At 41.5% G+C, this 24,343-nt stretch overlaps 1 protein-coding gene across 3 annotated transcripts in view; it reads right to left on the bottom strand.

Moving 5' to 3' along the window:
* Positions 1-24,343, bottom strand: part of GRIA4 (glutamate ionotropic receptor AMPA type subunit 4) — a 251,465-nt gene that overhangs the window by 226,491 nt on the left and 631 nt on the right. For all 3 annotated transcript variants that reach the window (XM_068395590.1, XM_068395591.1, XM_068395592.1), the window contains exon 2: positions 23,589-23,747. In XM_068395590.1, the coding sequence (XP_068251691.1) occupies positions 23,589-23,747 (159 nt within the window). The remainder of the gene's footprint in view (positions 1-23,588; positions 23,748-24,343) is intronic.

Here is a 24,343-nt window from a genome sequence, read left to right on the forward strand (position 1 = left end):
ACCATCCTGCCATGTGGTATTCTTGCAACATTCCACCAGCGTTAACAGACAACGCAAAACCATGGTCTCACTTTGTGACAGCGGTCTGTGGGACTCAGTATTACCAGCCCAAGCTGACAGCAAAAACAAGACCACACAACACAGCAAAATTAGAATGGTACCCTAAGATCTATAGTGGACTTAGTGGAGTACCTTGTCCAACCCTGCTTGCTATGGCATCTCGTGTAGCAAGATGCCTATTGAGGGTAATGGGCTGTTAGCTAAGTAGAACAGTGCTATTAATGGGTTCTGTTACAATATAATGCTTCATTAACAGAGCTCTCAAAGAAATCAACAACTTCAAAACTCCCATAATCAATCCAATTTAATCTGATATATGCTCTGTCAAATTGCATTTCAAAAGGCTTTTATAATACCAAAATTCAGTTATCTAATAACAGCATTAGGAATGTTAATTTTCTAATCAGAACGCAAAATCATTAATTATCCATGCCTTCCTTAAGTAAAAGAAGCTGCAGTTCCTAATCAGTAACCCTACAGATCCTTTGATGTTTACGAGTAGAAAGGGTACATTCTCCTCTGGAAATACCTGTGAGGCTTTCATTAGTGCTAGCATGTGCATTGAACACATAATTGCTTCACTGGGTCTGAGTCTCTCCTGCCTTTGCACCTCGTGCCATCACCTACACCTGCATGAAGCTGATGCTCAACAGCGAGCGCGAGCAGCACTCTGCGGTGGTCCCTGCTTCCAGGAAACCACACTCAAGGGTCAGTCTCACCAGCCCAAAGATGTTGGTTTGCCATCATGTCCAGCCTGTTCTTATGTTAGCACAGTATTACATAGAGTCTATAATCGTAAGGGGATTGGAAATATCCCCCAAAATAAGAATGGTAATTTTGCCTCAGGCAAAGGGTGTACCTACCTCCCGTAGTGGCTAGAAGTGCATATTTCCCCTGAATATTCTCCCAGCACTCAAGTATTTACAGCTTCTGGGTGTTTCCGAGTGGTTTGGCCTCATGGATCTCTTCCCCCAGTGCACATCTGTATTTGAATCCATGCAAACTTTTTGCATCACCAGTTTTCTTCACAGAAGAGTCCCATACATCTACCACTCGTTACGCAAAAAACACATCCATTTTTGTTTGTTTGTTTTGAATCTGTTGCATACAAACATTGTTGGGGAAATGCAGTAAAAATATATGAAATAAATTACTTTAATTTACATCATTATTTCTAAAACGCTGAAACTTCATCCCACTCTCTGGAAACAATTGTTTCCATACTTCAATTGTTATTAAAAAGTCAGCATGTATATAAATTTTCCTTAAACAACAGTCCAACAACAGAGGAGTTATTTTCAGAATTTTTTTTGAGGCAAAGATTAATGTGTGAGAAGCTTATATTACGTACTTTATAAATTATCAAAACAAAAATTAAAAACAGAATAGTAAAACAACAGCTCGGTGACTGTTCTGGCCCTTTACAATCAGGGAATTAATTTTTTTGGGAAAAAGTGTACTCCATGCTCCAGGAATATACCGCTTTAAACCTGATGATAAACGAACAAGCAATTGTACACCACACGCTAAAATTAAATTACACCTTTAATGGTACTAAGGAAAATGAAACATATTGCTAAGGCTATAAACTTGTTCATGACAACACTATAAGACAAAAACAAGAAAATACGCATAAATTTCTATTTATTTTTATACTAGTAATAGATTGTCATGTTATTCGCTCTTTAAAAAAAAATCCTATTTTTCAGACAGAACATTGCCATAGAATAAAGACAACCATAAAACACAACCATCATGAAGTTTCTTACACCTATATCTAAATATGCAGATGGCTCTCAAATTGTGCTCCAGATGTCAAGAAGCTAGTCAGGGAATTCAGTTCCTTCCCATCCTGCTGGTAACCGGATCCTTGGCCTCAAGCAAACATTTAACTTTTCTTTCCCCATTTGTAAAATCACAGAATCACAGAATCACAGAATGTTAGGGATTGGAAGGGACCTTGAAAGATCATCTAGTCCAATCCCCCTGCCGGAGCAGGATTGCCTAGACCATATCACACAGGAACGCGTCCAGGCGGGTTTTGAATGTCTCCAGAGAAGGAGACTCCACAACCTCTCTGGGCAGCCTGTTCCAGTGTTCGGTCACCCTCACCGTAAAGAAGTTTTTCCTCATATTTATGTGGAACCTCCTGTGTTCCAGCTTACACCCATTGCCCCTTGTCCTGTCAAGGGATGTCACTGAGAAGAGCCTGGCTCCATCCTCATGACACTTGCCCTTTACATATTTATAAACATTAATGAGATCACCCCTCAGTCTCCTCTTCTCTAAGCTAAAGACACCCAGCTCCCTCAGCCTCTCCTCATAAGGGAGATGTTCCACTCCCTTAATCATCTTCGTGGCTCTGCGCTGGACTCTCTCTAGCAGTTCCCTGTCCTTCTTGAACTGAGGGGCCCAGAACTGGACGCAATATTCCAGATGCGGCCTCACCAGGGCAGAGTAGAGGGGGAGGAGAACCTCTCTCGACCTGCTGACCACACCCCTTCTAATCCACCCCAGGATGCCATTGGCCTTCTTGGCCACAAGGGCACACTGCTGGCTCATGGTCATCCTGTTGTCCACTAGGACCCCCAGGTCCCTTTCCCCTACGCTGCTCTCCAACAGCTCTGCCCCCAACTTGTACTGGTACATGGGGTTGTTCTTGCCCAGATGCAGGACTCTACACTTGCCCTTGTTATATTTCATTAAATTTCTCCCCGCCCAACTCTCCAGCCTGTCTAGGTCTCTCTGAATGGCTGCGCAGCCTTCCGTTGTGTCAGCCACTCCTCCCAGTTTTGTGTCATCAGCGAACTTGCTGACAGTGCACTCTATTCCCTCATGCAAGTCATTAATGAATATATTGAATAGAACTGGTCCTTGGTGCTGTCTCTAGGCACATCAAGGATAGGGGGATCATTAGGGGCACTCAGCACGGCTTCACCAACGGGAAGTCATGCTTAACCAACTTGATAGCCTTTTATGAGGATGTAACCCGGTGGATAGATGGTGGTAAAGCTGTGGATGTGGTCTATCTCGATTTCAGTAAAGCGTTTGACACGGTCTCCCACAGCATCCTCGCAGCTAAACTGAGGAAGTGTGGTCTGGATGATCGGGTAGTGAGGTGGATTGTGAACTGGCTGAAGGAAAGAAGCCAGAGAGTGGTGGTCAATGGGACAGAGTCCAGTTGGAGGCCTGTGTCTAGCGGAGTCCCTCAAGGGTTGGTACTGGGACCCGTGCTTTGGCCTGAAGAACACTGAAATGCTTTGAATGCTTTGAATTCAGCTAAGCATTTAGAAGTATGCTTAACTTTATGCATACACATAATTGCAATGACTTTGACTTAAATAGGTTTTTGTGAAAAAGCATGAAAACAAATTTTCTCTGAGATGGCCCTTGAAGAACAATACTATCTGTACCCTGTTTTTAAAGCAGAATAGCTAAATGAACATTGAATGGATCATATAGCAATGATCATTTTCACTTGTAGCTTGGCTGTCTGGTGCATTTACTTTTCATTGATAGTGGATAATATATTTCTGAATTATAAAAGTGTCCTCTTAAACTCTCAGAAACAGGGAGTAGGAACATGCCCTGAAATAATTATTGGCACAGAATAGTTTATACCATTGATTTCCTTTTCTTCAACTTTTTGTGTATTTTCAGTTATTAAAATTAGAGACTGTTGCTGACGAGAACATCTAGATAAAATGAAATTTCTGTCTCTGGCACGCAGATGATCAAACTGTCAGAAACTGGACCTAGAGTCATTTTGCCATATGTATGTACCTAGGAAATGCTATTGCACATACAGCATATATAGCTTTCTGAAATTTCCAGCAGTCCTAGAAACTATAAAAGAAGGGGGGTTTGGTTGATGCTATTCATTTTACAAACTAAAATTGAAACAGAAGTTGATGGTTAAAGTCACTTCACGTAACTGATCCTGTAATTGGGTGAACCCATGTATGTGCTCCAGCAGAAACCCTTCTGACTTTTTTCTCCAGACAAAATAAACTGTCTTTGACATACGTTGACTCAATTGGGAGAAAAACTAAGCCCTTTTTCTTTTAGAAAAGTGAGCAACAGCATCTCCCATTAGCTTTCCGGCTGCTGGAGCAGTGGGTGTCCTCAGCACAACACTGCTGGAAATCAGGCCCCAAATGCCTGCTCAGTAGAGAGTAGCCCAGATTGCTTCTGTTGTCTGCAGCAGCAGTGATGGGGAGGCTCTCCTCATGGCCTCCAACTGCTGAACTTTGCCTGGTGTTTAGAATTAGAGACCTTCCCTTTCACTCGGCCTGCACGGACCACCTGCAATGGAGGACACCAGCCTTGCTCTGGATCTCTGCTCTGCTCAGCTCTCCTGACCCTTTACAGCACACAGAAAGCAAATGCATCTGAGCAGCAACTGAAATAATCTTTTCATATTCACATAAATCATGAAACATTCAGAAACTTAGTTAATGTACAATACAAACACCTCTGAAATCCCCAGGTGAAAGACAGGGAGGAAGTCAAGCTTTTTTTTTTCCCCACCCTATTTGGGGAAAAATATCAGCTGTGAAGAAAAGACTAAGCATGCTTCTGAACATCATTTTATAAGCAGCTGCTTTCACAGTAGGCAATCTTCCACTAGGAACCAGGTGTCTCATGCCCTTGACTCTTTTGGACTTTTTAAAATTACAAGAACCTTTTTCATTCAAAAATGCCCCTTTCCCACCCATGAATTATATTCCCAACTACAGTGCATCACGTAGAGTGAGTAAAATAATTCAGTGGACCTGGGGGCTTTTTAAGCTCCCCCACGGTGGTTCACGCTCCCTGAGGCCCTCCCAACGCCCAGGCACAGGGGCTGGTGGGGGCCAAGGAGCCTCCTGGCCAAGCCCTTGTCCAGACAGTTGAAGAACCACCACATTTAGGAGCACCCTAGCACATATCCACCACTAAGCCTACACACAACCAGTACATTGTATTAAATGCCATTCTCATTGTAAGTGTCTGAAGACACTTCCACAAGAAAAAAGAGGATGTTATGAACAAACTGAGAATTTCCATTTTCTATCTCCCACTATGTCCAAACTATGGACATATATATTGCACAGGTGCCATGTATTCACCTTTAGGTTAAAAGCATTCCCAGTTATAATAATTATCTCTAATGATATAAAATTAGGTACTCATCATTTTCGTATAGCTGATTACTCCTCTGAAGACAGCCTGATGGTTAGGCAATAGTGTACTCTGCTATCTATATTCAAATTACAGCTGAGTATGTGATATATTGCATATACATTATGTTTCTCACATGCTACTTTTTACTTAGCCTGAAAAAGAATTGTTGAAGTAGATTATGTTTACATGAGAAAGATTGTGAAAAGTTCATTACCTAAACATGGTTTTATGTTGTTAAATCAATGACATATCATCTACCATACCACCCAAATTGAAGGGCAGTTCTTGGAATATTTATCATGCAATTAATTAAACTTATATATCCAAGAACAACTGGAAAGGACTTGGTTAAGAAATATTTTATCCAATATATCCAAAGTTTAAATGGTGCTGTTAAATAACCAGAGAAATCTTTTCCACAGGATATAACAAAACATTATGCTGCTTCTCTAGGTTTTGTGTTCAGCAGTTCACATTGTACTTAAAGCTCAGTTTCAGAATTCTGAACATTTGCGATGGATGTACATCTGTCCTACTTCTAGCTCCTCTTCCTGGAACAACTTTGAGAGTTCAAGCAAAATAGCTGCAGCAAGGCAAAATGGAGGAATGAAAAATGCCACACATGCTACTCCAGCATCTATTATCTACGCACCATCTTCCATTTATTTTTCTTGCACTGCAAAGCCAGCCTGGTCTATTTGCCTACCTCCTATTAATGAATTATAAATATACTTGATAATTAAAATCTGGTATTTGCAATCCTGGCTATGCAGTGGCACGATGTGTGATGCAAAGCTGTCGCTCTGTGTTAAAAGCAAGGTACGCAGCTCACCAGGTCTTCTGGCAGCATTTCAAGAAGTCTTGCTAGAAACACTTAGCAGCCATGCTCTTACAACACAATCACAGTGTGTTAACCCTAAAGAGTAAGAAAAAAAACCCACATAATTTCAAGGCATACAAACAAGCACTGGCTGCTTTCCTTGTTAAAAGGTCTAAAAGTTTCCCTCTGAAATCAACTGTTTTTGGAGTCACTTATATTCACCTTAGGGGTTGCAATTGAGCTTTTAATGACAGTACTCACTGAAGTAAGCCTGAGGCTGATAACCACTGTTTATAGGCTCCTACCTCTACAGAAGAACAGCTGATGCCCTCTCAGGCCCACTGCCCGGCCCCCTACCCTGTGAGGACATGGGTGGGCAGGCACCAGGCAGCTCCTTGTCCAGACCCCAGTCCCCGCAGCCAGCACAGAAGTGGGCACTGCTCAGCACAGGCAGCAATAGCATGTGCTGGAGCTTAATGCAGGTTTGCTCCAGTATTCACAAATAGCTGCAGCCCCCCATGGCTTTAGTACAATCCTAACAGTTTAACCCTGTCTCCATCCTAAAACCAGCCCTCTCTGTTACCTGAGTGTGTGCAAGTCCCTTCCTGAGGCCAAGCTGGGCTGGGACGGTGGTGGCAGGGACACCGGCAGCCCACAGTGAGGGATGCCACAATCCCTGTGTGGGAGCACTGCCACGTCTCGGGGTGACAGTGAGGCAGCAGCAGCTCTGCAGGTCGTTAATGACTCCTGAAACAGCATTAATCCAACACAGCACCCACCCTGGTGTGTCTCACTGAAATGGAAAGTACCAGCTTTGCCCATGTTCACCCACTTTGGAGTTTTACGTTTTTTTTTAAGATTTGTAAGATTTATGTGGGAGATTCTTGGTTCTTGGTTTTGAATGTGAGATTAAAAATAAAGCAAACAACAAAAAAACCTCAACAACAAAGCAAAGCCATCATCTCAAGCATGTCTGAGAACCATTCATCAATAGAGGGCTGAGTATGAGCCAGCAGTGTGCCCAGGTGGCCAAGAAGGCCAACAGCATCCCAGCTTGTATCAGAAATAGTGTGGCCAGCAGGACTAGGGAAGTGATCGTTCCCCTGTACTCAGCACTGGTGAGGCCGCACCTTGAATACTGTGTTCATTTTCGGGCCCCTCACTACAAGAAAGACACTGAGGTGCTGGAGAGAGTCCAAAGAAGGGCAACGAAGTTGGTGAAGGGTCTGGAGCACAAGTCTTATGAGGAGCGGCGGAGAGAACTGGGGTTGTTTAGCCTGGAGAAAAGGAGGCTCAGGGGAAACCTTATTGCTGTCTACAGCTTCCTGAAAGGAGGTTGTAGTGAGGCAGGTGTTAGTCTCTTCTCCCAGGTAACAAGTGATAGGACAAGAGGAAACGGCCTCAAGTAACGCCAGGGAAGGTTTAGATTGGATATCAGGAAAAAATTTCTTCATTGAAAGGGTTATCAAGCACTGGAACAGGCTGCCCAGGGAAGTGGTGGAGTCACCATCCCGGTAGGTATTTAAGAGATGTGTAGATGTGGTGCTTAGGGACATGGTTTAGTGGTGGACTTGGCAGTGCCAGGTTAATGGTTGGACTCGATGATCTTAAAGGTTCTTTCCAAACAAAATGATTCTATGATTCTATTTGAACAAAGATTGCCTTAGTCACAAATTAAAACAAAAACCATTGACTATGGCAGCCCTTCCCCTTACGAGAAAGCCCTTTGGTATTATAGGTTTACGCCAAAGTTAGTTTCTTAGTCCTTAAGATAAAAAAGCTTAACTTTCACATTGTTTCAGTGAAACCATGACCTCAGCCTGAGGAAAGGATCTTCTTTCTGTTCTCCCTAAGGACGAGTACAGAAGAGACCTGGTTTTCATTTCCCACTTCTTCCCAGGAAATAGTTTTCCCACGTGCTCCACGTCCTTCTCCCCATTCCTGGGTACCAACAGACATCACACTTCCAATAGTTAATCATAGGAACATGGAAAACACAGATCGCGGGTATGACAAAAAAAAATATATAGCTAAATCATCCCTGATATCAATCCTGATTAAACAGTTCTGTTGGCAGGTTACCTTCATAAAGCTTGGTGATGTGATGGCCGAAGAGGGAAGGGAGAAGGCAGGGCAACACCACATCGGGCGGTTCACTGAGATGACTCCGCTCGTCTCCAGCTGCCCGTTCTCGTTTGTCCAGGACGCCCTCATTACTGCCTAGACCCCTGAGATCTGCTGTAACCTCTCGAGACCCAGAGCGCGCCCTGGGCAATACCGCGGATGATGACAGAGCAGCAAGAGGGGCAGAACAAACTGCTGAAAACCACCATCATCCTGTGAGGATGTGGTGTGGGACAGAGATGACTTGCTAAACAATTCTACAGCGCACGCGCACATCCCCGAATAGTGGAAAACAATAATTAAGTGTAAAGAGCTAAGTAGTGCATCTAAAATAGAGTTAAATATACTAGTCACTGCTCTGGGACAAATTTCACTCTGGTTTTACATCTCTGCAAATTCCAAAAATTGTCTAAAGTCTCTGAAATGTCTCTGGCTTCCACACCCTGTGAGGGACAGCAGAGCACTGGGGCAAAGCTTTACCCCGGGAATTTCCAGCTGCTTGGTTTTTTGTTCTCACACTCAGTGCTCTAAATAAGCAATGGGACAAATATTATCACAGAGTTATTATTTCTGTCATAAATTTTAACAAATACCTATATGAATAACTGTAAGTCAAAGTCCTTCAGGGACTGTCATAAATCCAAAAGCTGTCTAAGTGCTAGATTTAGTATTTCGATCATTGAATTAGCTGAAGGAAGTATAAAAATGCCATGTACAGAAGGACAGCTCTCTGTTAGCTGTACACATTTACACAGACTTCTGGGTAACAGTTTCAACCAGAAATGAACAACAACTTGGTTCAAGTAAATTAACTCCTATCCATGCTTCCAATGGAGCATTGGGATTTGCCCTGTCAGGATGTGCCATGCACTAAGTCTCTTAAAGTCTCTTCCTGGAAAGCATCTCCTAAATGGTTACAGCCATCTAACATAAAGCCAAAATGCAGAGTTTTAAAGGTATTTAAGTGTTCTGTAAAGCTTTCTCTACATACACATGGAAGAAACCGAGTAAGATGTTTTTGCAGGTATCTGCCTCTGCAGCGCAGCCTAAGACACCATCCCAAAATGCTGTAGCGTAGCCTCAGTGACCTGTCCCTCTCATCCCAGACCTCCCTTCTTGGTGACAAACACTGTCAATCAAGTGCATAGTTTCAGATGCATCTAATAATCCTAAGAAAACAAACAATTTGAGCTCCAGAAATTAAACCGTTGCTCAAATTCCCTTGCAGATATGTGCCAGAAAGCCAGAGTGCAGACATAGTCGTAAATATGTACAGGAGGCTCCGGAGGAGAATAATGCAAGTCCCACCCTTGTTTTGCTACCCGTGTAGTTTTGCTCACTTGTCAAAAGGGAACAAAGATAAATCATAGAATCATAGAATCATAGAATGGTTTGGGTTGGAAGGGACCTTAAAGATCATCTAGTTCCAACCTCCTTTCCACTAGACCGTGTTGCTCAAAGCCCCATCCAGCCTGGCCTTAAACACTGCCAGGGAGGGGGCATCCACAAGTTCTCTGGGCAACCTGTGCCAGTGTCTCACTACCCTCACAGGAAAGAATTTCCTCCTAATATCTCATCTAAATCTATCCTCTTTCAGTTTAAAACCATTCCCCTTCATCCTATCACTCCATGCCCTTGCAAAAAGTCCCTCTCCCGCTTTCCTGTAGGCCCCCTTCAGATACTGGAAGGCTGCTAAAAGGTTTCCCCAGAGCCTTCTCTTCTCCAGGCTGTAGAGACCCAACTCTCTCACCCTGTCTTCATAGGAGAGGTGCTCCAGCCCTCTCATCATCTTCGTGGCCCTTCTCTGGACTTACTCCAACAGCTCCATGTCCTTCTTATGTTGGGGGCCCCAGAGCTAAACACAGTACTCCAGGTGGGGTCTCACAAGAGCAGAGTAAAGGGGCAGAATCACCTCCCTCGACCTGCTGGCCGCGCTGCTTTTGATGCAGCCCAGGATATGGTTGGCCTTCTGGGCTGCAAACACACATTGCCGGCTCATGTCGAGCTTCTCGTCAACCATCACCCCCAAGTCCTCCTCAGGGCTGCTCTCAATCCATTCTCTGCTCAGCCTGTATTTGTGCTTAGGATTGCCCTGATCCACATGCAGGACCTTGCACTTGGCCTTGTTGAACTTCATGTGGGTCACACAGGCCCAGCTCTCAAGCCTGTCAAGGTCCCTCTGGATGGCATCCCTTCCTTCCAGCGTGTCGATCACACCACACAGCTTGGTGTCATCGGCAAACTTGCTGAGGGCACACTCAATCCCACTGTCCATGTCACCGACAAAGATGTTAAACAGCACCGGTCCCAATACTGACCCCTGAGGAATGCCACTCATCACTGGTCTCCACTTGGACATCGAGCCGATGACTTGGACATCCAGCTAATTCTTTATCCATCGAGTGGTCCATCCGTCAAGTCCATGTCTCTCCAATTTAGAGACAAGGATGTCATGCGTGTCCTTCCTGGGTAGGAGCTCTCCTGGATGGGGTGTAGGTGCAGAAGAAAAAGGCCCCAGGAATGTGAGCGTTGCCAGCCATCTTCTCTTCTCTCCTCATGTCCTCAGCACAGCCAAACAGAGTTAGAATTACCAAGGTAGATGGTGGAGTGGCCGAAACTAAGACACTCCAGCAAATCTCTGCTGTAGTCCTTTGGGACCACTGTCACGTGTTACCACTTCCAGGGGACTGGATCCGAACAGACATCAGGGACCAAAGCGTCTTCTGCTTGGTCAAGATAACCACAGAAGAGAGTGAGAAGTCCTACGGTATAACCTCTGACGTTTGTCTTCTCGTACAGTGAGGAATGGCTGGCTGCCGATAAAGGCATTTCACCCAGTGTGATACTGGAAAATGGCCACATCCAGGCTGCCCTCCATGAAGGTCTACTGTGGGTTACAACTGGCTGTACAGGGAGCCAGAATTGTGGCCCATCCTGGATTTTAGGAAGTCTGAGCCATTACTTGCTCTCTTGAAGTCAAGAATCAGGATGGCCTACTGAGAGAGGTGAAAAAAAGGGGCAGGATCCCACTAAAAACTGGAGTTGTTCTGTATTCTTAACATAGAAAGTTACAGGCTGCACCACCAAAAAAAAAATATCTAGGATTTTAAATCACTTCGCTATTTTTGTCTCGGTGAAAAAACTATGGCACCAACTTATTATGGTCACACACATCCTTAAGGAACTTATCATCATCACAACACTAACACTTTGAAAGATTGACGTTGAACTTCATAATTTTAATTGTGTGGAGCATTTTTTGGGGGGGGGGGGCAGGAAAAGGCCCCAAAGGATTTTATTTCAGTAGACAGAAACTGCTAACTTACTGTACCAATAATTCAACAGTTTGCAGACAATACTTTCACAGACAGGACCAGATAGGAAGGTAGTGCATTATCGTAATACACATCTTAAGAAACCAACAGGCTTAAACCTACACCCGTGTGTTACATTTTTGGTTGCACACATTTCACTCTCACTAATGCTCCTAAGATCTACATCATGTGCAGTCAAGAAAGGAAAATGCCTCATGTAAGCATGCTCCCTCTGAACTGGAGAGACTTTACCCTTTAACACTCTCCTGTCTTTTATAGCCACACACAGAAAAAAGCCTTCATGCTGTTGATTCCCCCCATTCACATTCTCTTTAATGACTTTATTTGTACAGCCCATTGATAGGAAGGTGGCAATGCAGCCCTGCTTGACCATGCCAAAGCTAAGGGAGCAAGACGCTGAGGCCATGGAGAGCAGTTTCTCAAGGCGATGCTGCTGGCAAGGAATATCCACACCTTTTCAAAGGGATAATTTTATGCTGGATCTCATTTTAATCTCACAGACACTATATAAGTGCAGGAAACTGCAATAATTATTATCCTATTATTGTAATTGCTCAACGGATTTTCTGCTAGTCTCCCATTTAGCATAGTATGTGAAAGGCTGACAAAGAAAATGTGATTAAGGTGTGAAGCTCTGGTGCCTGCCAGCTGTACTGAAGTGCAAAAGATTCCCATCATAAACAGTAACTGAAAGAATGATGGGCTTTCTGGGGCTTTCATCAGGAAATAAAAATACAGGAGTCCTTCAACATCTGTCAGAGACCCAGAGAAGAATGGAGGAAAGCAATCCAATTCATCTGTATAAACTGCCTTTCGTGGTACACCACCACCACTCCCTCCTTCCATTCACTCCCTTAAAATATTAAAGTATTGACCACGATGGAGTTTAAGGCAGGCTGGGGGAAGCAAGACAGGGATGGAACGAGGCATAGTTTTTCTGAGGTTGTATAAGGATATAATTTCTTTTCTGTTCGTAACCAAGAAACAAACATTTTGTGCTCTGTCCCTTCCCTTCCTTTCCCCGCAGTAGTTAAGCTGATGGCTATTTGTCATCAATACATTACAGGAGCTAGTTACACGTGCTGAACCCAGAAGCCATGGTGGTCATCCCTTGCTGTGGGGCAGGAAGGAGACAGATGACTTAACCCCTGGGACGCTGGCTGCCGCCCCCAGTTCAGCAGCACTCCTCCAGCGCCGCAGAGCTCAGGAAGCATCGTGTCCACTGCTTCCACTGGTGGGGCTTCTTGCAGACTGTTCCCATTTCATCACAAAAAGCTGGGGCACACAACAGTAAAAAGCAGGGAGGGAGAGGAGGATGGCTGATGGAAGAGAACACAATTTACCCTCTGTCTCTTTGAACAGTATTTTTTAATCTTACGCTCTTCCATGCCTATCAACTCCTACTGTACTCCACCCGACACATGGAGTAGTCGTTACTTCACCCTCTGTACTAAGTTTTCAGCTCAGCACAACCACATGTCCACCTTAAAGTTTTTCAAAGTCGCACTAGCTCACACCAGCTATAATCCCTAACTCACAAGCACCAGCCACACCTTCCTGCTATCTTCAGAAGCAGAGAACTCCCCATGCAGCGAGCAGTGCTGCACGTCAGTCCTTCCTCCGCACTCAGAAACCTCCTTCCCCAACACTGAATAATGCTGTTTCATAAATGAATGGCTCCTGCTGTATCTTGAACCCCTTCTCCCACCCAACTGAGGGTGAACAGAGGGCAAACAGCAACTTCAGGCACAAGGTCTCAAACTCATTCGACTCGCTTACTCCAGGCAATCTGTCACTTCTGAGTCTGCAAGGGTCCCTGAAGAACTGGGGCAGACCCACCTCCTGCCTGGGCTTCAAATCATCGCACACAACGCCTGGTCAAACCTCGTCAATTATATGCTGCATGCATGCATTTGCATTAACCCTGTCAGTTCTTGTTCTGAGCTAGTTATCTAAAAACACCTTGTAATTTTCCAGCTGATTTTAATAATATCTGTATAATAAATCATTTAAGCAAACCATTTAAGGGATGGAGTGGTAGTAAACCGGACGCTGCAAGTGCAGCTATTAGTATATCATAATTAATTGCTGAGGTCTCGTTTTACTATTTCTCCCTGTTTTAATGACTTATGGTATAAGGAAATAAAAGGTTTGTCCTTTTTTTCCTCTTTCTATGTACATCTGCTATTCAGAATGGCACAACAGATCATCAAAGACAGCTATGGGACCACTTCTTGTATTCCTTTATTCAGGCTTTTGCTTTCTGTAAATATTCTTGTGCATTAAATCTCATCCATCATCATGTTTGTGTTCAGGCTGCCATCTCCTCTGACACACAAAGCAGATGAAACCAAGGACTTCCAAAGCTAAATTTGTAGCTCTTGGTGTCTTAAGCTACCAGCCCAACCCCTCCAGGTGAAACCAGTAACAGATTCACATGCTCTGTGACTTATAGAAAGTGAAATATGTGTAACATACATGACCATTAAGTTGTATTTGTAGGTAGATGAGTCTGTGAATACAAGTAACAGGGATTAGCATATGTTTTTAGCAAAAAACATACTTAATGGTTTTTGAACATATTTACCAAGTTTCTATTACTATTGCTTCAAGCCATACTCCCTGCTGTGGGGTTAGGACATGTTCTTTCTTAGGAGAGGGGAAAAAACGCACCATTTGTGTCCACTGGAGGTATTTTTCAAGGGAACTTGAAAAAGGCCCCAGTAAGTCCTTACACGTCTTGCCATGGCATAAGCCTTGCTACTAAGGCTGTCCCACACCGCCCTCTGCGCAGGCAAGAGATGGTACCAACCAGCCAGACAAACCTCAGGGGCCTCTGGGAGCTGCACAACTGTGACAACAGTTGCAAATCATACTGATTATGGTATCTCTCTAAATTAAAGACCACCAACAAACCCAGTAGGCAATTTTTTTTCTGCTTGCCTACTCTGTATGACTCCTACATTCAACACAGATAAAGACAGTGGGTGACATGTCCAAAGGATGTGTCGATGACACGACAATTTACCTGTGATTCTTTCAGTCTTTAATTTAACACTGGATTTATTTCGAAAAAAAATATGGGTTGGATAAATAAATTAACTGAGGCTGGCTGACTAGCATCTCGTTGGTCAGAATGAGTGATCAAAATGGTCCCATCTAGACTTAGAACACAATAGTCTGTGAACGCTATTACATGCTCTTCACTCTTCCATTTATTTTGGTGACTTTGACTTTTTCTTCTTTGAGGCACTGATGCGCATAGCCATCAGACAACATTTCATCCCCCAGACTGCTTTCACATCTCTTCTGTATCATCTGTAAGGACTTGTAACTTGGCTCACTTCCATATGGCGCTACTCCTGACCTGCCAGCCACACACTTGCATGGGGCATATGTAATCCTGCAACAGATGCAGATGTTTGTCCTCCCAATACACCAACGTCCTCTCATGCTCTTTTCCTTGGACATTTGCTTGCACCTCCAAACAGCAACTCCAATTCTTATCTATATAATTACCACTTACAGTATTAGCCTGCTGCTTTTACCACCCAAGAGAAGCACTGAACAAGGACACTGATTTAAAAAAAAAGGACCTGAGAAAGAAAAAACCCCGACCAGCTCCCAGCTGGAGGCCACACAAACCGCTAGATGCAGAGGCAGCGTTAACAGGGTGTGCAAACAGCCCCAAGAGCCAGCTTCTTACGTGGTTTAGGCTTTCTACTTGGAGGAGAAGTGAGAAAAACTCCTGAGTCAGCCAAGAGCAGTGACTATCCATTTTCGAAGGAATTATCCTCCCAGCTGCAGTGTTTTTGAAAAGTCCATTCTTAAACACTCTTCTCAGTTTAAACAGATGGAAATGACCAAGCCCAGAGGCCTTTATTAGCAAGCCTCTCCAGGACAGATCCACATAGAAAACCGCGAGGAAATCACTAATACAAGGTCCTACACGACTCTGCTGAGACTGTGGGTCTATAAAGTCTTGTTCCTTTTTCCCCCATCAGCTTAGGTGAGAAAACAAAGGGCTAAGTGTACTGATGTGCATGTGCTTTTTTAAAAATACTATAGCTTTTTACTCCTGAATATTACATGAATGTGAAGTTTGATAAAGTGTTTTTCGCTTTCACTCAGTAACGTTTTCCAGACGTGAACACAGCACCATCCAAACCCACATCTCACATTAACCAGTAGCATGAAATACTGCCACTGTACCTCAGGAATATTAAAGTAGAACAGGAAGCTTTTGCGGACAAATGCTATGCTACATTTTGTACTCTCTTTGCTTTACAAGAATTTCCTCTCTTTCCCCTGCCTCTACCTTGAATATGTATTACACGGATCATTTTACCCACTGAGGAATCAGATCTGAACCTGATGTGTTATCAGTGAAATCATTAACAAAAAGAAATGAAGCATAACACATAACTGTGAAAGAAATTAACAAAAATACAATATTTTGCACAATAATTCCTACTTATTTTGTCTAATAATTTCTAATATTAACATATGCGTCGCCTTTTGCACCACAATATGAAAATGTAAATTCCATATCCATTTAGAAATTGATTTGACCACTGGGGCAAACAAAGCATAAAAGTCTCAATTCTTTTCAGCAATTAACTCTCACTACCTGTGAACTTTCTTAAAAGACCTATTTGGCGGATATTCATTGGGCATATCTGAACTGTACAAAAAGGTGATGTGCAAATAAAAATGAAGTTCAAATTTTATGGGTTTAAGACAGTACTATGCAAATATACCATAAAAGCAACTGGAAGAGCGTGCATGCAGAAATAGCACAGAATCTACCCCACAGAGGGTCTGAAAGTGAGAAACAGAGGAACTGTTACGAATAGTTAAAAGCTGATACATTTTAATATCAGTCTTCAAAATGTGTTTAAAGCCTTTCCCCACAAAGAATCTAATAAGCAAGCTGGTGAAAAGTGTAAGTGCTTTTTGTTTCTCTTGTGCTCTATTTGTATTTACAGAAAAAAAAAACCTGCAGTCACGCTAATATTGTCCATGACTTTAGAATATAGAAAGGTACTGCACAAGATTGCATTTTTCAGGAGCAATGGTTGCATATAAATACGACACCGAAATAGCCTGTGGAACACAAGAAAACAGTAGCCCAAACAATGTTCTTTTAACATAGGCAATTATGTACCAGGGCTCCAATTTCTAAGCATATATATTTTTTAAAATAACAGGAGTTAAGCAATTTAATACTTTTAAAAAACCGAGCTATGAGATGAAAGAATGAGAACCTGTTCACCTTGCATAAAAGCTGATTCCTACTATTCCTTCATTATAATGGGTTCCAGTCTGCAAGCCCTGCTCAGGTAGAGCCCCTATTTAAACCACAGACAGCTCTGCCTGGGGAAAAAACTGCAGGACAAGGGCCAATATTTGAACTGGAATTTGTTAATGTTAGCATAGTTGGCCAAAACTCAGCAAGAACAGTAACTTGTTAATAAGTATTCAGGTATTTCACCTTGAGTCCAACACAACGCTCATCTATAATCAGCTTCTGAAGCACCTGGTGAAGAGGAAGGATGGGCTGGGTCTTTACAGTGCATTGCCAAGACAAAGGTGATATGTATGTGACACTCTGGTTCCATCTTCTTTTCATATGGAACCAGGAACCCAACAAACAGCTGCAATTATTTGAACAAGTCAGGCAGACGCTTCATCAGGACTGTGGGAAAAAGAACATGGAAGAAACAAAGTCCTCACAAGGAAGCAACATTATGCAGACAAGACAGCTGATCCATGCATTATCACACAGATTTTCCAAAAGTGCTCAGCAGTAAGCAGTTCCCATTGGGAAGGCAGGTGCTGCTGAGTACTCTGGAAAATACTAGAACATCTCTGAGTGCCAAAATGTAAGATAGCCTCTCTATTTGAACTTGGGTGCCTGAAAACAGACATCACTGATAGAGAATTTTTAAGAGTACTCAACCCATAATTGCATTGACAAACAATTGAATTCACATCGGCATTGCTAAAAGCCAGTAAGATGTTTAAAATAAAAAAAAAAATTTAAAAAAAGTTATGTAAGAACCCAAACTAGACAGAGGAATATCATAAAACTTTTGAGAAAATGGTTAAAAGTAAAGCAATACCACAATTTCCAAACAAGACACCGTGATCAGGTACTCGAGCAAATTTATTTTCCCAGATTCAGAAGAACAATTCTTGATTTACACAGGAATAAATTATCTAGTTTGACTTTGTGTCCCAGCACATAACTTCGGTGTAGGTATGCTCACCTAAGTTGCAGAAGCAGACTTGATGCTGTACTAATCCAAAATCTTTGCCTCAAGCCAACTACCCAGAGGAATGGAAATCCAGAGAGGAGGCCAATTTTTCCTTTTAATTACACTGGTGCAATCATACAGAGTTCTTAACTTTTGCACTAGCACAAATTTCACCCCCTTTAAATCAATCATATAGTAAGGAAAAAGAACTATGAGAAAAGATTATTTAGTCCAACAAGTTTAAATCCAAAGAAATTCACCTGCTCACAATCGGAATTTGCGCAATTCATACTAGCATCTAAACCTGTTAAGAAATCAAAGCAGACGGCTTCCTCTCTCATGAACAAGCAAGTCTCAAAACAATCAAGATCTAAAAATGAAATGCACGAGCTATTTTGACTAGCATACAAACTTAGATTACAATGATAAAGCTGAAGTTAATCAATTTAATTTACTTGTTAAAGTGCTTTGTCCTACACAAGAAGTACTGCACTCCGTTGGCTTCTGCATGAGGAAGGAAGGAACAGAATCTTTGTTATTAATCCTCTGAAATGAAGATTAAATTATTTCTATAGCCTATAATAAAGCTTTTGAGTTTACAGTTTCAGCCAGACCAGGACAGCTAGGACAAATGTCTTATTTCATGCTAGGGAAATGCATGTTCTGGATTTTCACTGAAGAAATCTGTCTATATTTCAGCAAAGGCCCATCATTTCTTTTCCCAACAATAACCTTGAAAATTAAATACAGACTCTGAGGGACTGGAGCTATTGATGGTCGATTTTCTCTCTGCTGTACAGCTGTTTACAAGTACCACATTTAGAGCTACAAAACTCTCTGAATAGGGATCTTCTTATACCTTAAAAATATACAGAATCCTTCTTACAGCAAATGACACCCAAGTACACATACATTCTTCGATTCCATCAGCAAGTGCTAATAACAGAAATTTTAAGAGAAATTGTTTTCAATAACTGGAGTCTAGCTTGAGATAAACTCCATGTATTAAAGCAAAACACTCACTTCAAATGGGTTTTTGTAATTGATGCTATTTTGGAAGTGTACAATTTAATCCAGTTCCATTTTTCTAGCCAACTGGCACACTATTTGCTTTTGCAGTTCAAACCTGACCGTATGGTAAGCCTTTATGGTAACTCTCAATATACTCCAAACTGCATCCTTGGGAATACTGTACTGCTCTTGACAGCAAAATACCATTCAGCTGTATGAAACCTCACTTTCTAAATAAAGAACACAATGGTTTTAAATGACACTGATTATTAAACTAAGGTTACACTCCTATTGCTAAATTGAGTTGTAATTATAAACCAGAATTAATAACCAAATTTAATGAAAATCCCATTATGGTGCAGCTTAGCAAATCAAAGCTGAAACTGCTGTAAGTAAAATGACATAGTTACAATATAAAGGCAATACTACGTTTGAGTCTATTTCCTCAGCTTTTGGGATGTCTCAGCAGAAAAGTTAACTCCAAAATGACATTGCCTCTCCCCTCACTAGCAAGCACAAGCCCAGAGACAGACCCACAGAGAGGGGAGGGTGATGAGGGGTGTTCCTGTCTGTCCTCAGGGCTGACCCCGACCTCAGTGGATCTCATCCAGAAACTGCATTCATGCTGGTGAGGCAGAATCAGGCCCTCCAATTTCAGGTCATCAACCCCACATTAGTCTGGAGAGCATAAAAGTCAAAGAGACTAACTCTTAGAAAAAGAGGAAAGTTATTCCAAGATATTAAATTTTTAATTCCAGTGGGCTTTTCTTCTTCTGATCCATGTGGCACATAATAAACAAAGTTATACTTTCTGGGTTTTGTATCTACTGGGATTAAGATTTGGTAAGAACTTAATTGTGCACAAGATGAAACAAGAGGAGTGTCCACTTTACCCCAAATTACACTTATTAGGAATATATTCATCTCAGAATACACATGAAATGAAACAGACTCAAAGTAAAAAGCTTTACTTTTAGTATGAAACACTGATGAAAGACTTGAGCTCTTTTCTTCCCCATTTAGCTTAATCCTTTACAAGAACCGCAAAACTGGTTATACATTAAGGATTTCTGGAACTTAAACAGAAAAATTCACAATCACAGGACAAGAGCTGGAAGGCAAATGGTTCATTGTAAAATTATAGAGCTACCTCTCCAAAGTATGCAAGCATGTTTAATGTTGCCTGTGTTGCTGAGATACACTAATGCAATATAGATGATGCATAGAGTGGAGAAAATTATTTTGCATTCAGCTAAAGAATAAATATATACAATCCTCTCCAAAAATCAATGCATTGCTCCAACATCTGAAATCAAGCTGAAGGTAGATTTCCAATCATGAGCAAAATTTCCTGCTTATAATGAGCAAACCAATGTGTGCCAATAGTAAAATGTTTCAGCTCTGATGTATTGTGTTCTGACGAGTAAGAATCTTGTACTATTCATGTTTTGCAATAATTTCAGATCTCTCTGTCAGTAAGAGAGATTCTCTGAATAATGTATGTAGTGCAAAAGAAATGAACAGAGTTTAAATAAAACACGCAAATGGGAAGGGGAAAGAAAGAGGACTATCTCCAAACTGATACAGATCAGATCAGTTTTGCAAACTTACAAGAGTCTATCTGCTTAAGCAATCTCCTTCATATGCATTCCCGATTTAGAAAAAAAATACTAATTTTCTGGGTGTGTTTAAAGAAAACAAAAATGCATAAGATAACCGTTAGAAGATAAATATTAAACTGAATATACAAAATTATTCCAGTTCCAAAAGTACTCCTGGGTGAACATTTGGCTACATGTTTTTATCTAGTGAAAAGAAAAACACGTTCAATTTTACCCAATGTTGCAGTGAGTTACCTGCTAATATGCCATCCATAACCCTTTGAAACAGGCTGTTTAGTGTCCCTAACACATGCAAGGGGCCAGGCCCTGAATCTGCCCAAGTAACCTCTGCAGCACATGGAAAGAGAAATAGAGGTAACTAGTCGTGTCTCAGAGCTTTATGCTTGAACTCACGTGAATATTCATTTCAGTCCAGCAGCTCTAAGGCTTTTTTACTGTGTATTTGGGGACGTGCGTGCTGAGTAATTTCTACACAAATAGCAAGATCCAAAGCCACTGTTTCACAGCAATTCAGCAAAGAGTTATCATTTCATACTGCCATGAAATCACTTAATTCAGAGCTGATGGTGGGGGTTCTTTAATTAGGTTAGAAAATCTCACACATCTGCGCTTTAGAAGCCTCTGTCAAGCCAGCAAATTCAATCACATGGAAGCCAGTGTCCTCCAGCTATCAGACAATTGATTTTTGCAGGATTCTGCTCATATTTAGCTTAAGGGACACGCAATATGTTCATTCAGTTGTCACTCAGTTTGCCTACATTTCATTAGGAGAAGATTTGTTGTTTAAAAAACGTTCTCAGTATTAAAATGTTTAAAAAAAGAAGCAGCAGTCGGATTATCAGCACAAGACTGCAAAATGTGAAATAAATACAAACTTGGACTAATGCAAAAATACATGTTGGTTTAAGTGGGAAGTACAGACCTAAATAAGGCCTGTAGGATTACGCCTATTTAATGCAGACATGTACAGAATTATATGAGCATACACACCCATAAACATACACATTTACTTGCCCCCTCTTTCTCTGCCTCTCCCCATACTGTAAAGATTCATCATCTCTGAGTCATTAAACTCTTTGGAAGTGAAACTGGGTTCAGTTAAAAAAAAAAAGGATCAGGTTACGAATCACTATTTCTATAAATGACAGCAAATATAAGGGGACAGGTTTTCCTCAGTTAATACAATGCAAGGTAAACATAAACTAAGGTGGTTGGTATGAGAGAGAAGAATCTGTTGCGAACAGTCTAAATGAGGAAAGTTTTGGGCAAACCCTTTCTGTATCTATGGTGTTAGTCTTACACATAGAAGTGGTACAATTTTAGACAATTTTAAATTTATGCAAATCAGAATTAATTTACTAACATATGAATGGAAATACGGTTCAATACCCTTAATCCAAAAAGTAGCAATAGCCTCGGAAGTTATTTGGTAGAACTGGATGCGTAGGCAGAATCTAAAATAATTCACTTCACCTAAAATTACTGATTTCAAGATACAAGAATTTTAATCCCCTCCTCTTTCACTAAAAATTAAATTTTAAAAAAGCTACTGTGTCATTTGTCTTCATGGAATATATAATCAGTGCCTGCAAAAGTTGACATGCATTGTAATATTTTCTCAATGAACTGCACTTGCATAGATCTGGTTCCTTCCAGTTTCAAAGCATCGTTTGAAATGTTTTCTCCTTATGGAATTTGATATTGATTTTCACACTAAACACAACTAATACATTGCTTAATATAGAATTCACACTTAATGGGACATCAATCTTTCCCGCATAAAATGAACTGGAGCCATTTTGGCAGCTCAGCAGTTTTCCTGTTAAATAAGGTGGCAAGGTCATCTGAAACTTGGAGTACCAAAGACTTGTATAAATAAATTTAGCAATCATTCAATAAATTATACATGAGAAGCGCACAGTACACTGTATGTTTACATATTAAAAAGTGCCACAGAGATGGCTGTGAAAAAGCGCAGAGAAACATAGTACTTATTCTAAAGGCACAATGAACAGTCAGACCTTCTCCAGTATGTTTCCATTTTAAACTCGCTCAGCAACGTTGCTTAGGGCATCTACTTCCAGAGGCAATTCACTCTTGAATGAAGAGGAGGGATTCGAAAACTTAAAAGGCCACAGAGGAAAACCTATAGAATCCTGAAATATGGACATCAAAGTAGTAACGCTACTACAGTCTTCAGCTTTGCCACACTATATCCCACTGTCTTACATAACAACATGAACTCCTTTTTATAAGCCTGACATACATGAAGATAAATAGAAATAATGCTTTGCCACTTTCAGAGATTAAGCAGTATCCAGCATGTGTTTTAACCAAGGCTAAAGACCTCGAGGTGATCTAAACGCAGGAAGTTCAGCTAATTATACTCTGCTTTTTTTTTTAAAAGAAAAAAAAAGTAAACGTTACCTCATTGGTAAGGGCATTTCTTTTTGTTTTCCTCTCATGGTGTATGCACATCTGTGTGTGGGGGGGTGACTGTGTGTATAAAATATATAGTAGGAAGAGAATATTTGTTCCAGTTGAGGTGGTCTGTGAAATCAAGTAGATCAGATACTAACTTGATTTGGCACCAATGTATGGATGCACGGAGACATATCCACAGGATGTATGCATTGCGAGATGACAAGAGACATTTACAGCCTAGAATATAAGAGCAGGGCTGCCTCAAGTGACATCACCAGATCAACTGCAGCGTCAACCAACTCAGATATATTATCCTGCACACCACTGCTTTCCTAGCTCCTTTCCAGCCATCAGAAAAACATTTGTGAGCACAAATATTATCGTATATTTCCAAACACACGCAAGGCACACCACAATACCCAAAAGCGAACAAGAGTAACTGTGGGGTTTACGGACTGATCGAGACATTCATAATTTTTCTTTACAACAACAAAATTCATCTCCATAGAAACCGGGAAGCAAGAAACTACAGTAATAACACTAAAGTAAATGTCACATCAGGTTAGTCAGCAGAAGGCAGGAAAGGGGATTTTGCTCCAGTTAGAAACTAGCAAGGCTTGCTGCCCCTTTTGCTCTTCTGCAAAGGGTATCTGTACTGAAGACAGACTTACTGACAGATTTCCAGTGCAAGATAATGATGTGGTTTCCTGCTATTTCCACTGCAATTTACTCGTAAGGTGGTCAGATCAATGGCATGTTTACTTACAGGCATTTGTTACAGCGAAGCTGTTAGCTGTTTCAATGTTGTCTACATGAGGAACCAAATTAAAAGGTGCTTCGGATGCATTGGGGCTGGTGTTATGAAGAAAAATTGCTAATCGAAAAGCAGTATATTCCTGATCTGTGTTCCTGATGAAGAGACCACCTACAAAAAAACAGAAAAAAAGCAAAAAGCAAAGGAAGCAGGGTAAATTACTTGCAAGCTACTTACTATCTTGTAACACCAAGCAACTGTCTCTCCCAAAGCTGCACAGTAATGCAAGTCCTAAGACTTTAATGCATAAGGAACTAATCATATTCGTAATCACAACTGCTGCCTTTAAGTCACTGTCCTCAATCGATTTTAACCTCCCTGATGCTTCTTTTCTGACTTCTCAGTTTCCAGCCTTTTCATACATAAATACCCAGATTTGTCATGATTACAGTGACCTTTGAAAGTGTTTAGCCTTCATCTCTCTGATACTGAACACACTGGTACATCAGCTACTCAACAGCCTCTTACATTAAGTGGCGGGCTGATTAAGGGGAACGATGCCTTCTGGATTAAAAAAAGAAAAAAAAAAAGAAAATACCAACTCAGTGTAGGATAATCTGCACTGAACAGGAATATAATGAACTTTGCTCGTCTGCAGCCATGTGCAGGCAGGGAGCAGCTCAGCCTTATTAGCAGCATCTTTACGAGTCCACGAGAAATGATGCAGTGATGGAGCTGAGCTGGAAAGAATTCAGAGAGCTGCGTCC

The sequence above is a fragment of the Nyctibius grandis genome, chromosome 2 (assembly GCF_013368605.1).
Source record: "Nyctibius grandis isolate bNycGra1 chromosome 2, bNycGra1.pri, whole genome shotgun sequence".
NCBI classification, from domain to species: domain Eukaryota; kingdom Metazoa; phylum Chordata; class Aves; order Nyctibiiformes; family Nyctibiidae; genus Nyctibius; species Nyctibius grandis.